The sequence below is a fragment of the Urocitellus parryii genome, unplaced genomic scaffold (assembly GCF_045843805.1).
Source record: "Urocitellus parryii isolate mUroPar1 unplaced genomic scaffold, mUroPar1.hap1 Scaffold_37, whole genome shotgun sequence".
NCBI classification, from domain to species: Eukaryota; Metazoa; Chordata; class Mammalia; order Rodentia; family Sciuridae; genus Urocitellus; species Urocitellus parryii.
Genome location: NW_027553327.1, coordinates 10,675,569 through 10,690,889, shown reverse-complemented (window position 1 = coordinate 10,690,889; position 15,321 = coordinate 10,675,569). Strand labels below are relative to the sequence as shown.

At 39.6% G+C, this 15,321-nt stretch overlaps 1 protein-coding gene, 1 long non-coding RNA gene, 1 other non-coding gene and 1 pseudogene across 4 annotated transcripts in view; 3 read left to right on the top strand and 1 right to left on the bottom strand.

Moving 5' to 3' along the window:
• The window catches only part of LOC144252128 (uncharacterized), a 31,431-nt gene extending 26,060 nt beyond the window's left edge, over positions 1-5,371 (top strand). The window contains exon 5 of the long non-coding RNA XR_013342916.1: positions 5,282-5,371. This is a non-coding gene — a long non-coding RNA (uncharacterized LOC144252128). The remainder of the gene's footprint in view (positions 1-5,281) is intronic.
• On the top strand, positions 2,798-4,104 carry LOC144252146 (transport and Golgi organization protein 1 homolog; annotated as a pseudogene).
• A 20-nt stretch (positions 5,372-5,391) lies between the features above and the next one.
• LOC144252126 (transport and Golgi organization protein 1 homolog) overlaps positions 5,392-15,321 on the top strand; it is a 36,854-nt gene continuing 26,924 nt past the window's right edge. For both annotated transcript variants that reach the window (XM_077794663.1, XM_077794664.1), the window contains exons 1-2: positions 5,392-5,427; positions 14,938-15,069. In XM_077794663.1, the coding sequence (XP_077650789.1) occupies positions 5,425-5,427; positions 14,938-15,069 (135 nt within the window). In that variant the 5' untranslated portion in view covers positions 5,392-5,424. The remainder of the gene's footprint in view (positions 5,428-14,937; positions 15,070-15,321) is intronic.
• LOC144252219 (U6 spliceosomal RNA) lies at positions 8,473-8,579 on the bottom strand. Its single transcript, XR_013342932.1, has one exon. It is a non-coding gene; the product is annotated as a U6 spliceosomal RNA (small nuclear RNA).

Here is a 15,321-nt window from a genome sequence, read left to right as displayed (position 1 = left end):
AGATGATTTGGGGAGTTAAGGTTGAGGCAAAGTTACAAGTGTAAATGCTCTGAAGCAGGGGTGGGCTTGGTGTATTTAAATGGAACTAACAGACAAGAGAAGAATGTTAGGAAATGGGGAGAAAAGGATGAGGGGAGTCACATTGAATAAGAGCAGTCCATAATAAGCCAGGGCAGTCCATAATAAAGTCATGGCTTTTTTTCCTGATACCAGAGATTGAACCCCCAGGGGCACTTAAACACTGAGCAACACCCACAGTCCTTTTTAAAATACTTTATTTAGAGATAACTCTCACTGAGTTGCTTAGGGACTCACTGCATTTCTGAGGCTGGCTTTGAACTCAGGATCCTCCTGACAGCCTCCTGAGCTGCTGGGATTACAGATGAATAGAACCAGGCCTGGCTAAAGTCATTGCCTTTTATTTGGAAATGGGAAGCTATAGGAAGATTTTGAGCAGAGAGACACAATCAAATTTATATTTAAGAATATCACTCTAGTTGCCATCAGTACAATAGATATTGGGGGAAATGAGGGCAGAAGCAAGGACAGAAGAAGGCTAAGGGAATCATTCAGGTGACTTATGATGTGGGTTTGGCCTGTATATTGGCTTAGCAGATGCAGAGGAGTGGTCAGATTGGGGGCATGTTTCAAATGCTTATTTGGAAAGAAGGAAGTCAGAAAAATAAATAAATAAAATGCTGTATAATTTATATCAAATTCTAGAAAATGCAAAACAATCTATAATGACAGGAGATGTTTGGAGACAGCCCAGAAAAGGAGAGGGGAGGGATTACAAAGAACGATGAAAGACTCTTTTGATTTTGGTGATAGTCTCATGGGTATACTCATGTCAAAACTTATCAAATCGTACACCTTAAACGTGCAATTTATTGTAGGTCAACCATATCTCAATAAAATTATAAAAATAAAGACATAATATTGTCTAATGGACTGGAGTTGGAATGTGAGAGAAAAGAGATCAAAGATGGTTTGTAAGTTTTGGGCTTTGAGCACCTGGAAAATGGGAATTAAATTGTCATTCTTATTTCTGAGATAGGGAAGACTGAAAGGAGCAGATTTTGAGAGAAAAATGAGTTCAGTTTTTTCAACATGTTGTTAGAGATGCCTACTAGATACATTTTATAATAAATACATGGTAGAAAAGAAATGAAGAATGACTCAGATAGACAGTTTCTCTCTATGATCCACTGGTTCTCCAGAAAGCGCAGAAGTACACTGGACCAACCGGGACCTCTCATGGCCCCTGTAGACAAATGTTTGTGCACACCTTTTTTCCATCGTTTTCTTTATTTAACATTATGAGCATGGTGGACTACATTCTTTTCTCTAAGTTTTAAAGATTCAGTTAATTTGGGGAAACAACTGATGGGTTCATTGTTGGAGGTTGATGAATAACCTTAGCAGAGACTATAGTGACAAGCCCTTGGTCACAGACAAACGAGAATGGCTCCACCCAGGACGGGAGCATTGCAGACACTCTTCCTTGGGCTGGCTAGCTTGTGCCTTCCCCCTGTTAACTGTACATATCAGTAATTCAGCTATATTATGATTTAAATCAGATTTTGCTCCTCTTGTCAGAAAGTACAACAATTGCTTGTTAGTTGATAGGTTGTGATGAAAAGGAGTCTACTCCTTTGGCTTGAAACTTAGCTTCATTACTCACTGGATGTGTGACTGCCTCAATTTACTCTAAAATAAGGATTTGAATAGGACCTACTACTACTGTAAGGTACTATTGTTATGAAGATTAAATGAATTGATATATATAAAACCTTCAGAATAACAACTGGACATAAAGCATTCAAGAAACGTTAGCTAGTAGCTTTCTTCTCTGACAATCGGTTTTGTCAGTTGGTTCCCACTAAGTTGTGGACTTTTTCCGACCAGGACCAGATATCTTGTCTTTTGATTTTCATCCACTCCAACACCATTCTAGGGCCTTGTCCAGCGTCTGGCATGAATGGTAGCACAAAATGAGAGTTAAAAATATGCTTTTGAATTAAATAATTTCTTCCCTTATGGATAAAGATAAGAATCTCAAGATCTTAGCTGGAAGACTAATGTCCATCTCTCTGCCCCCACCTGTCCCCGCCTTAAAAAAAAGCAGGCCACTGTCTCCAGTTTACACCCTCACTCACAGTTCCATTCACCTTCCCCTTTCCTAATCAGAGGGATCTTGGGGTGGGGCTTCAAGGAACCTCTAGGAGTTTGAAGGGGTGGGAGCTTGGAACCATAGACAAGCTGTGACAAGTCATGGGTGGGATTTGGTAGTTCAGAAAAGGAGGTACCAGACCAGGAATGGGGGATGGGAGTGATGGTGGAGTGGAGTGGGCTAGTTCAGGATGGACCAGAAAGGAGACATTGAGGAAAGCCAGAAAGGACCGGTTGGCGGAGTGGGGGGGGATGGGTGGGTGATGACTTGTGAGGGCATAGAAGCAAAGGCAGGTGATTGGACGAGAAGGAGAGTTCTAGTTGCCAAGGCAGCGACTAGAGGAGAAGGTCTTCAGTTGAGGAGAAGGTCTTGACTAGAGAAGGACAGAGCTCTGGCTCTGTGAGTTCTCCAGTAGAGTCTGTGCATCTACCCCCAGATATCCCTGCTGACGTGTCACCCGGGAAAGGCTTAAGCCTTCCCCGGCGCCACCCCTCCCCGCCTTGCTACCCACCACCCCTCCCTGCCTCGCTACCCACCCGCCCCCTGAGCCCCCTCCAGCGCCGCCTGCCACTGCCTGCCTCAGCCTACTCCACCGCATCACGGGCTCACTGAGGTGACCACAACATGGCTGCGGTGCCTGGGCTGCTCTTCTGGCTGTTCGTGCTCTGTCCCACCTGGCGAGTGCCGGGCCACCCGGACCCAAGCACCGGCAGGCGCTGCTCGAAGCACAAACTCTGTGCAGACTACGAATGCACCAGTGAGTGAGCAGGCGGGTGGGCGGCCCGGGGTCTCTGCGGTGGCTCTTTGGGGCTGCATGGGGCTCCGATCCCCTGGTCCCCAGCCCTGCGGTCTGGGCTAGGGGTTCGAAGGACAACGGGTGGGGTGCAAGAGTGACAGAGCCTCGGGACCCTGTGTGTGTCCCCTCCGGCTCTGCCGGCGCCCTCCTACTTGTTGCCAGCGTTTTATTTTTCTCTACTGACTGAGGCGGGGGTTGGGAAAAACTCAGAGCGCATTGAAAGTGCATTCTCAGAAAACACTATGGATGGTAGGAACAATTTTTGGCTCAGAAGAACCATCCTCATGCAGATAGTCAAACAGATAATGCTCAGGGTGAACAAACTTCATTTGAACTTTTTGAAGAAATACTACCAGATAAATTGAAAGTGCCAGAAAGTGAAAGCAACAAAACCAGCAACATTTCTCAGGTCTCAAACGAACAGGAGAAGACTGATGCTTATAAACTTTTGAAGAAAGAAATGACATTCGACTTGAAAACCAAATTTGGCTCTACTGCTGATGCACTTGTGTCTGATGGTGAGACGACCAGACTGGTGACTTCATTAGAAGATGATTTTGATGATGAGGAATTGAATGCTGATTATTATGCATTTGATAAGGAAGAAGAGAATGAGGAAAGCTTTGGGGAGCCCCCGTTACTAACCTTTATAAATGAAGAAGACATGAAATTCACAGTGGAGTTTGGAGTGGAGAAATATTCAATAGGTGAAGAGCAGAATTCAAATGGAGAAGATAAGGCTGAGGTAACTCTGCCCCCGGGCATCAAGGATGATGATAAAAATATACTGACAACCTTGGAGGATACTTTATTTATTGGCACAGGTGGTGATGAGAAAACAGATATGATGGATTTGGAGAATTCTTATTCAGAAGAAGAAAAAGAAGATGAGGAAGATTTAGTCCCAGATAGAAAAAAGAAGAAACCACAAGCAGCAACAGATTATATTTATCCTGAAAGTGCAGAATATGGTCTTTTTGTGGAAATCTCTAAGACAGATAATGATGAAGAGCCAAAAGTGGACATCGAACTTCATATTAAAGGAAAAGAGACAGATGTTCAGGAGATGTTTAGGTTCCACCACAAAGTGATGTCAATGACCTCTATAGGTAAAATCTTCCCAAATGTCATTTAATGTGTCTCAGGTGCTGAGATGCTGAGGCAATGGGGCAGACTTCACCAGCAGTCAAATTCATAGACCAATAGTGAATGGAGGGCCTGGGGTTATAGCTCAGTGGTAGAGCACTTGTCTAACATGTGAGGCACTGGGTTTGATTCTCAGCACTGCATACAAATAAATAAAATAAAGGTCCATCAAAAACTAAAAAAAAGGGCTGGGGATGTGGCTCAAGCTGTAGGGCGCTCGCCTGGCAAGCGTGCGGCCCGGGTTCGATCCTCAACACCACATACAAACAAAGATGTTGTGTCCGCCGAAAACTAAAAAATAAATATGAAAAAAATTCTCTCTCTCTCTCTCTCTCTCTCTCTCTCTCTCTCTCTCTCTCTCCTCTCTCCTCTCTCTCCTCTCTCTCAAAAAAAAAAACTAAAAAAAAAGAATTAGGCAAAAGCTTAAAAGAATAGTAGTGAATGGAATCTCAGGGTTGAGAAAGACCTTAGAAGCAACTGGTCCAACTTCTTAATAACTGCATGTTGGACTCCTGCTGTTTAATCAAACGTACCCCAGGCTCATGTAACTCATACTGAAATTCCACCCCTACAAGCTCTCAGTTCTAACTGGAATTCTACTTCATTCACAGAGCCTCAATGCAGGTCTGTACCCAATTCCCTTTAGTCTCTCTTGGTATTACTGTGTTCTTTTTAAATAGCTGTCATCTGTCCATTCAATACATAATTGTTGAGTATCTCTGCCAGGTGCCAGATGCTGTGTTAAGCCTTGGCTCATTCCACCTGCAAATCTGCAAACCAAGACTCCCTCTCTTTCAGTTTTCCTAAAATTTTAAACACAAAGTTTCACCAGCACTAAATCCATGTTTGTTGAATGTGACCCTGTCTACATATCTCTGGTTTTAAAATTTTTCCTTGAGTTAATATTGTTCTGGTAGCAGTTGTATGGCCATGGAAGTAGTGGAGAGTAGACTGGAGATTGTTCATTTTATAATTGAAGGGTCTGACAGCTCTAATTAGGATTTTGAAGTTTTCTTCTCTGTGTTAATTGTCTTTAGGAGAGCCACATATTCCAGGCACTGTGACTCATATATTTAGTGAAACACTCGATGAATATTGAAACTGAAGAGAGACAATTCTTATTCTATAACATAAAATAAAATAGCCATTTCCCCTTTCAATTTTAGAGCTACTTATAACAGAAGGTACTCCTGTTGATGCTGCTGATACAGAAAACCAACTAGCGATAAAGGTAGAAGAGCCAGCAGATGCCACCCTTTTGGATAGCATACTTTTCTTGTTACATTCATTCTTGCTTTATTTGTCTAAGATGGTAAGTTTGACATAGTTTCTTCATTTAGAATGTTGATTATTTATTAGTTTGTAAGTGGCTTCTGGTCATGAAGTGAAGAACTTAAAATGTCTTTATGAAAACGACTCCTGACCCTTTGAGTAGATAGCTCCAGAAACAAAAGCCATAGGGGTGTGGCTTAAATGGCTACTTGGTTTAGCACATGAGGAAGATTTGCTGTCTACCAAGGTTGGTCATTTGCACACCTGTAAAAACTTGGTTCTTCCCCTCAGAACCTTTCTTTCTGGCAGGGAGATAACAGCATTCACTTGAAACACAGTAAGATAATGGCAGAAAGAGAGGTATTTATTTGATGGTAGAACATTATTGTCCATAAATGCATTTATTATGGTTGGAAGGGTGATCAATAAGGTCATAAAGTAGTTGAGATGTGTTTGAAGCACTGGCAAAGGGCAAACAGGAGTCTGACATGTGGTTTGTTGTTGATTAGACAGGCTGGGGTGGAAGACGGAGGGGGAAGCTGGTAGTCAGAAGAAATGTGTTCAGAGAAATGGAAACATGAAGAAAAGGATATTTGGGGAGGGCAGGAGAATGTGAATAACTGGTGTTGTAAAGTGTGAAGTTGGAAGGGGATGGTCTGTTGGAGAGGCCAGCAAATCTTAAAGGAAGTCATGAGCCAAAGTAGCATTAGACCATTAATAGTGGGGATCCTTAGAAAGTTTTAAGAATGAAAGGAATTAGGTTAGATCTGTTTCTTAGAGTCACTTAAGGCTGATCTTTCTAAAGAAAATCATGATCCAAACAAGACATTTAATCTGTCTAGAAGCTTATCTAAGCATTTTAGGGCTTACCTCCCCCCCATTGGTATTTGTTGATATTGGACTTTTAGAATTTAATTATAGGAATGAGAAAGCTTTTAGAGGTTGGAGGATAAGATGGTCCTAGGGCCATTGTGACAGTAATCCTCCTAAACTGAAGTTGTTTCCTGTAGATTGTGTTATTTCAAGGCTTGAGTAAGAAAGATGATGATGTTGTTTTCCTTGTAAAATGTATAAATTTTGTAGCCAGGTAGATCTGGTTTCAAATCCCAAGGTTATCATTTAGAAGTTTGGGCAAATAACTAAACTTTTGAAAAAAGTTTTCCTCATCTGAAAAATGTAGATAATGCTTACTCCAATCATAAGAATTTAATGATTTGACAAGGTAAAGTGTCTGGTGAGGTGTCTGGCATTTTGAAGGGTTTTACCCCCACGTACCCCCTAATTCTCATGTAGGCAGTCAGAAGGTGGTATAAAGACAATGAATATACCTGGGGAGGAAAGACCACCAGGGTGGAAAAGATGTGGTGGGGAGAAACAAATCATTTTTCAGTTGGCTCCATGTTTGTTCATGATGGTGGCAGCCACCTGAGTAAGAGGTATATAGAAGCCAGGCAGTTAGAATAGTGATATTTCCAGTGATTAAAGCAGTCTTCCACAGTCATAATTTGATTATCAGAATGAATCAGCATCACTTGGAAAGTTAACAGCCTCACGATATGGGAAGGATTACTTTATTCATATTTTTAGGTATGCACAGAGCCCTCCTCTAGTTCTAGGTCGGGGGACACAAATGTGGTGCAGGTATGGTCAGTGATTGTACGGTGATAGGTAAGACATAGATGTGAGTGGTAAAGAAGAGGCACAATGTTAGGAGACTGATTTGAAAGGAGATTTCAAAAAGGCATTTTGATGGCCCAGTATGTACAGGACATTGTGCGAGGACTAAAAGAGTCTAACAGGTGTAAGGCACGATTGTGATTTTTGAAAGCCTTAAGAAAAGGACTTAACAAATATATGCAAAAATTATGAACAAGTCAATGTAAAATCTTAAACAAGTAGTATGATATCTGATAGGACTGGAGAGTAATAGGCTCTGATGTGTTTGGGAGATGTGCACCAATCAGATTCATTGATCAATGGAATCTTAGTAGAATCTTAGTGTTAGAAGAAACCTTGGAAGTCTGCTAGTCTAGTTTCTCATTCATTGCTGTAATTTTCTTTACTGTGGCCCTGACGAGTAGTTATGAGGCCTGTACACCAGTATTTCCTAGCATGAGTCACTCTCTTACAAGGCTATATGTTCTTCTGTTGTCTAGTTCATCCTTGTATTGACTCCAAATTTTCCTTCACATGATTTTCTCTATAAAATTGAATTCTTTTCTACATAGAAATTCTTTAAATATTTGAAGTTATATCTTAATTTAAAAATTATTTTTAGTATTTTTATCATGGAAACTTTCAAATAAGAGCAGGGGACTATAGTAGGGGACTATAGGTAACCATAACATACTGTCCATTTCAGAATACTAGAAGAAAAGATTGTGAAAGTTTTACCATAGAGAAATGATGTTTGAGGAGGTAGATATATATTTAACCTGATTTAAACGTTACATAGTGTATACATGCATCAAAATGTCATGTTACCTACTTCAATAATTGTAGTGTTTGTTTCTATGTACTAGTTAAAGAATAAATTTAATTAGAAAAGCTTTAAAGAAAAGCATAGAGAATAGTATAATGAACCCACGGGCCATCACCCAACTTAACAGTAATTCCTTGATAGCCAATATCAGTGAGGTTTTTTTTTTAATTTGTTCTAATTGGTTATACATGACAACAGAATGCATTTCAATTCATTGAATATAAATGGAACAAAACTTTTCCTAGTTGTACACAACACATGTGTAGTCCTACATGTACCTCGGGTAATCAGGTTCATCTCATTCTACCATCTTTCCTATCCCTATGCCCCCTCACCTGTCCTACCTCCCCTCTGCCCAGACAAAGTTCCTCCATTCTTCCATGCCCCTTGCCACCCACCTCACCCCCATTATGGTTCAGCATCCACTTTCAGAGAGAACATACAGCTTTTGGTTTTTGGGATTGGCTTACTTTCCTTAACCTGATATTCCCATTCACCCACAGATGCCATAATTTTTTCTCTTTTAATGCTATAAGTAATATTCCATTTCATATATGTACCACAGTTTCTTTATCCATTCATCTGTTGAAGGGTTGGTTCCACAAAACTATGGAATGCTTCACAAATGTGGGTGTCATCCTTGCTCAGGGACCATGCTAATTTTTTCTGTATTGTTCCAATTTTAGAATATGTGCTGCCAAAGCAAGCACACTCTGAGTTTTAACAAATGTAGATACCCATATAAAAACTACCATAATCAAGATATAGAACAGTTTTTTCACTAGAAAAGGGGTTTCCTTGGGATCCTTCCCAGTGAGTTCCTTCACCACCTGTTTCAGGCAACCACTGATAAGTTTTTTTTTTAAACTATAGATTCATTTTTCCTACAGTACTATTTCATATATATGCCACTATAAGTGGACTCATATCTAGGAGTGCAATTGCCTCCTACGTTTAATGTATGTTTTTATCTTGTGTGATACTGTCAAGCCATGCTAAAAATGACTACAATCATTTTATACTTCCACCAGCAATTTAGGAGACTTCCACTTGACTTCATCTTCACTAGCACTTGGGCCATTCTAGTGGGTATGTCTTTGTGAGTTTATTTCCTGATAATTAATGATACTGAGTGAACTTTTTTTTCTTTTGAGATAGGGTCTCACTAACTTGCTTAGGTCCTTGATAAGTTGCCAGCCTCAAACTTGGGATCCTCCTGCCTCAACCTTCTTTTTTTTTTTTTTTTTTTGTTTTAAAGAGAGAGTGAGAGAGGAGAGAGAGAGAATTTTTAATATTTATTTTTTAGTTCTCGGCGGACACAACATCTTTGGTATGTGGTGCTGAGGATCGAACCCGGGCCGCACGCATGCCAGGCGAGCGCGCTACCGCTTGAGCCACATCCCCAGCCCCTGCCTCAACCTTCTGAGTTGCTGGGATTACAGACATGTGCCATGATGCCTGGATCAAATACTTCTTCATGAGCTTGTTGACCATACTGTTTTTGTATGTCAACTCTCTCTGGCTAGCTGGAATCCAGACTTCTCTCAGCTCAGTGCCAACTGTGGGATTGGTTAGCTTATAGTTGTTCTTGGCCCTCACAGGTACTGCTTAGAATGTAGCCCCAAACTGAAGACCACCTCCATGCAGATTTCTGGAACTCTTTTTCTTGTGGCTCCCATCTTTCTGGTAGTTTTCTCTACATATTTTTGGCTGCTTAATCTCCTGGAACTCTGGTCTCTCTCTGCACAGTGAGACTGTTATGCCCCATTTGGGTTCTCCTTCCCAAACTGAGGTCTAGAGGGTGCCTCCAGGTAGAATGCTCACCTATTTGTTCTCCTGCTCTTAGGGGTGACAGTTGCATGTCCCTTGTGGCTTTCTATCTGAAAAATAGCTCTTTAAAAATATATTTTGACTGGGCATGGTGGCACATGCCTTAATCCTAACGGCTCGGGAGGCTGAGACAGGAGGATCACGAGTTCAAAGCCAAAAGTGAGGTGCTAAGTAACTCAGTGAGACCCTGTCTCTAAATAAAATACACAATGGGGTTGAGACTAGGGATGTGGCTCAGTGATCAAGTGCTCCTGAGTTCAATCCCTGGTACCAAATATATATATATGTAACTTTTTGCAATAATTGAAAAAATATGTTTGTGGGACTTCTAGGATATATTATAGTTTTGGTGAATAAATGACATCCCCTGGTACAACAATTTAACCTGTTTTCTCTATTGCTTTTTTTTTTTTTTGGTGGTGCTGGGGATTGAACCTCGGGCTCCATGCATTCTAGGCAAGTGCTGAGCTAACAACCTCAGCCTCTGTCTGTTGCTTTATATTTCTTGCAAATTGGTAGTCAGGTTTAGGTTCAATTCAGAATAGTAAGGTATTCTTCTAGCATTATCAAATGATACACAAAGGGGCTTGAAATCTTTTTAACTTTTATTTGTCAATATGATTATCATGCATTTAAAAATATTTGGTGTGTTTAATCCAATTAGGAATAGTAATTGTTCTTACCTGATGCTCCATTCCCCCCCCCTTTTGCCTTGTAGAAGCCTCTTTATCTTGGCTCCTGGGACCCTTTGCCACCACCTAGTGGTCATTGTTACCTATTTCCCTTGCTTTTGAAGTATGAGATGTTCCACGTTCATCTTAAACATTTCCTGTCCAGACCTTGAAGGAACTACTTCTCTAAAATAACTTTGGTTCCTTTCAATAAGAAGTCATATTTAGAGGCTACATTCCAAGTACTAGGATTGCTTATTGCTCAAATTGACTGTCATTTGTAGGCCTTTTTAGTGAACAAAGCTCAGAAATATGTGGGGGTTTTTATCATGTCATTTAGATAATTCCCATGAAAATTCAGGATGCTAGAGATTTTACTTCACTTCATCTATCTTAGATTTGTGTTTTCTTTCTCTGATGTTGGAGTTCCAGTTTTCAATGACATCAATATAATTGTTTACAGTATTGTGCCACTTAATGACATTTTGGTCATTAGTGCATAATAATGGAGCTAAAAAATTCTTGTCACCTAGTATTTTTAATATCTTTTCTGTGTTTGATATGTTTAGATATATAAACATTTACAATGTTACAATTGTCTACAGTATTCAGTATAATAATATCTTATAGGTTTTTATCCTCAAAGCAATAATATACCATATATGAATACCTAAGTGTGGAAATGGCTATATTTTCTAGGTTTGTATAAGTATACTCAATGATGTTTGCACACTGAAATTGCCTACGATGTGTTTTTCAGAATTTATTCCCATCATTAAGCAACATACGACTATATTTATATTATTTAAAATACTTTCAGAAATGTATTCCTGAAATGAAATGAAATTCTCTTGTCTTTAAGCTATATCCCACTAAGGTGTGTTTGAAACAACTCATTTCTGTGGTTTGTCACCAAGTTGATATCACAGGTTGTTTCATTTTTGCTTTCAATATTTAGGTATTACTTTTTAAGATTTTTTAATTTATTTTACAATTATTTAAATATTTAGAAGAGCCAAAGTTAATTTGTAAAAATAAGTTGTTTCTGTTTTTTTGTACTGGTGATTGAACCCAGGGCTCCTATCCACTGAGCCACATACCTTGCCTTTTTATATTTATTTAGAGATAGTTCTCACTAAGTTGCATAGGGACTTGCTAAGTTGCTGAGGCTAGCTTTGAACTTGTGATTCTCCTGCCTGATTTTGAAAGAACTCTAGCTTTTGTCCCAGTTCTGTCTATCCTGATGTTACTCTCTTTTATAGTTAACTTTAAAATTTATTTCATTATGTATTCTGCTATTAAAAAAAATAAGCAAATGAGAAAAGGGATATGTAACTCAGTGGTAGAGCACTTGCCTACCATATAAAAGGCCATGTGTTCAATCCCCAGCACCATAAAAAGAAAAAGAAAAGCAAATGATTTTTACATCTAGCTATGATAGGTTTATATAGGTACTGGCTTCACCTTCCCAACTGAAACAACTAAAATAAATATGAAAAAAAACCCACAAACATAAAATTTGAAGATCAAGCAACATTGAAGATCAAGCAACAAAGAATGGTTCTGGAAACATAAGGAACAAATGCTATGAGCTCTATAGTTGTCCCAGCTTTTACTATGTTAAGAGATTCCCAAGCCATGACAAAGAAGGGGAAGTCGGGCAGAACCAGAGGATACCATGAATTGAGAGATGGTGCTGAGATTCCAGGAAAACCAAAGTGACTAGAATTCACAGGGTGGAGTAACAAAAGAAGGTTTCTACATTGAGAGACAATTCTGGAAATTTGTGAAAGGCTCCCTGAGTGTTCAGCAGAGTATTGATCAGCACATAAGTGTGATGAAACTGCTTAGCAAGTCAGAGAAACAATCTTAAGTGATTAGAAGGAATAGGTCCTAACACAGGGACCAGAATAGCACCTGGAAAAAACTATCTAAGGAAGTTGGATAGAATAATCAGAAGGGTGTTACCTCGGACTGACTATTACAATTTATGTCATACCTAACAAATATTCAGACCCAAGAGACTCAAATTGTTTCCAGTAATTTAACTGTATACAAAATATTAAGAACAGTAATTCGTAATGTATGGCATCGAATCAAAGCTTACCAGGCATGCAAAGAAGCAAGAAAAATACAATCCACAATGATGAGGAGAAGAATCATCCAATCAAAGCCAACTGAGAACTGGCGGAGATGTTAGAATGAGGTAATGGCATTTTTTTAAAGTTATCACTATTATATTTCGTGTGTTAAAAAGGTAAAAAGAGATATAGAAGATATATTTTAAGAAAATCAGACTTCTAGAGTTGAAAATATATGATAAATACAGTGGATGGGATTAATGCCAGAATAAGCATTGCAATGAAATTGTTAGTGAACTTGAAGACATAGCAAGAGAAGTACCCCGAATGAAACACAGAATATAGTGGAGTGATACCTTTAATATATTTGAAGAGCAATAATGTTGGCCGATAATATCGTGCCCAGTGAAATATCTTTCTAAAATGAAGACTTGTACTTACATACAAGCTGAAAGAATTCACCCTACACTTGCACCAAGACAGCAGATGGAAATAATGGAATAAAGGAGTAAAGAAAATGGTTACTGTGTGCATAAATGTTTAAAATAATTTTTCTTATTTGAACATTTTAAAAAGTCATTGACTGTTTAAAGACAAATATCAGTGTAGTATGGGACTTAGAAAACATGTAAAGTAAAATACATGACAACAGTATAAATCTCAGAAGGGTAGTAACTATTGTAACGTTCTTATTGAATATGTGAAGTAATATAGTATCATCTGAAGGTAGATTGTGACAAATTAAAGATGTATATTCTAAACTCTGAAGCACTAAGATTAGAAAACAGAGTTATAGCCAATAGAGGAATAATAAGCCAATAGAGGAATCACTAAAAATACCGATAGTGGTATTTCTGCAAAAGAAGACAGAAAGAAAGAAAAGAAAAAGAACAGAAGGAACAAATAGAAGATTATATTAAGATTACACCTATGTACAGCAGTAATCCAGGGACAGGTAAGCGTCTTTCCTTCTGGAGTCCTTTCATTTGGACTCTTCCGCTTGGCTCTCCTTGAGCTGTCCCCCGCTGGGCTCTGCAGTTGGTTCTTTCCGCTCCCAGCCCTGCCCTTCGGCATCCTCCATCTGCTCACTGCAGTCCACCCAGTGGCTTCCTCTGATGACGCGTTTTACATGCTTTGGGCAAAAAGCGCCTGCGGTGGAGGAAGGCAAAGTTCACTCCCAGTACCCGCCCCCTGCGCTGGGTCCTCCCAAAGTAGGAAACAGTGAAAGACAGGGTCCTGTGCTGTTCTGCAGGGAAGCATCACTTCTGCTCACCTGTCCCTACACCATGGACTCACAGTACCTGCCACTGTGCTTCCCCGGGGGACCCGGAGCTCCTGGGACCCCTGTCGATGCTCTACGCAGCCCTCATAGCCAAGCTACTGGAGGTGACGGTCCCATTCCCAGGGAGGGACCCCAGCTCTGGCAGGCGGGTGGCTGAGTTCTGGCAGAGTGGGTGCACTGACTGTCATGGCGACGGAGAAATGGAGTGTGTCAGGCCCAAGGCAGGCAGGATGTGACTGTATTGTTAAGCGAGGCCGGTGAGAGTGGACTTGAGCTTTCCCCACTTGCACTTTTTTTTTTTTTTTGACGGAATAGAGGTGACAACCTCATGGTATGTTCCGAAATGCAGCCAACAATCCAAACAGCTAACGTTACTACAGGTCTTTTCCCTACAGAGACTGCTGGGGAATTGGGCCCAGATGACAGTTATCTGGTATTACCTGTAGAGGGCGGTGAAAACAGGGAAGAGTAGGCAGGTGTTTACTACACTGCCTTTGAGCAACCATTTAAAATTAGGCTTTGAATTTTATAGAAGGATGTTAAATTCAGAGAAGTTTATCTAAGCCAGTTTTCAAGAGTTGTCTGAAATTACATGTCACTTATCTGTTTATATAAGAGTGGAATGGAAGTAAGATATAAAATCTTATACATACATCATCATTGTTTTTATTTGTTGCCATAAAATTAATTAGTTCTTTCATATATTTAAGTTTTTGTCTTAAATGAATTTTTTAAATTCTAAAAACCAGGTTATCAGAGAAAAGAATGATCCAGAGGGATTCTAGCCAGGTGTTAAACAATGTGATGATATAGGGCCTGTTACAAACTGGAAATGTATGCTCAATTTAAAGTATTTAGATTCGGGCTGGGGTTGTGGTTCAGTGGTAGAGTGCTTGCCTAGCATACATGAGGCACTGGGTTCGATCCTCAGCACCATATAAAAACAAAACAATGTGTCCACCCTAAAACTAAAGATACATAAATAAATATTTTTTTAAAAGTATTTAGATTCATTATACTTGAAAACACTGCAAGAGAACAAAAAGTATGAGACTGCCAGTATCCTCTCTCTTGAAGAAGCTATTGGAAAATATTGAGGAGGTGGTTTTCTGATGAGGAGGTTGGTTTAGAATTGCCATGATTCTTTGTGACTGTTTTGTTATAAATTTAAGGTTTCCCATTTTTTCTAATTTGTCTGTTTCAGCTGTTTACTACATTGCCTGATGATACTCAACCTGGGCCTGATTTTTATGGACTACCATGGAAGCCTGTAGTTTTCACTGTTTTCTTTGGGATTGTATCCTTTCTCATTTTCTTTTGGAGAACTGTTCTTGTTGTGAGTAAATTGACTTACTTATACCTTAGCACATAAGCACAAGGATTATTTTATATAGTCACTGCCCCCCCTTTTTTTTTCTTTTTCAGTTGCTAAAACACAAATTAGTGGTTTAAGTCAAACTAACCTTATAAAATAATTTAGTGTGGGTGCAGTTGGTAGAACTGGTAATTCTTACAGCCATCCTAACCAGTAGTTTCATATGTATCAGAAGTCTTAAAAGTGGGATAAAAGATGGGATAGGTTAGATAA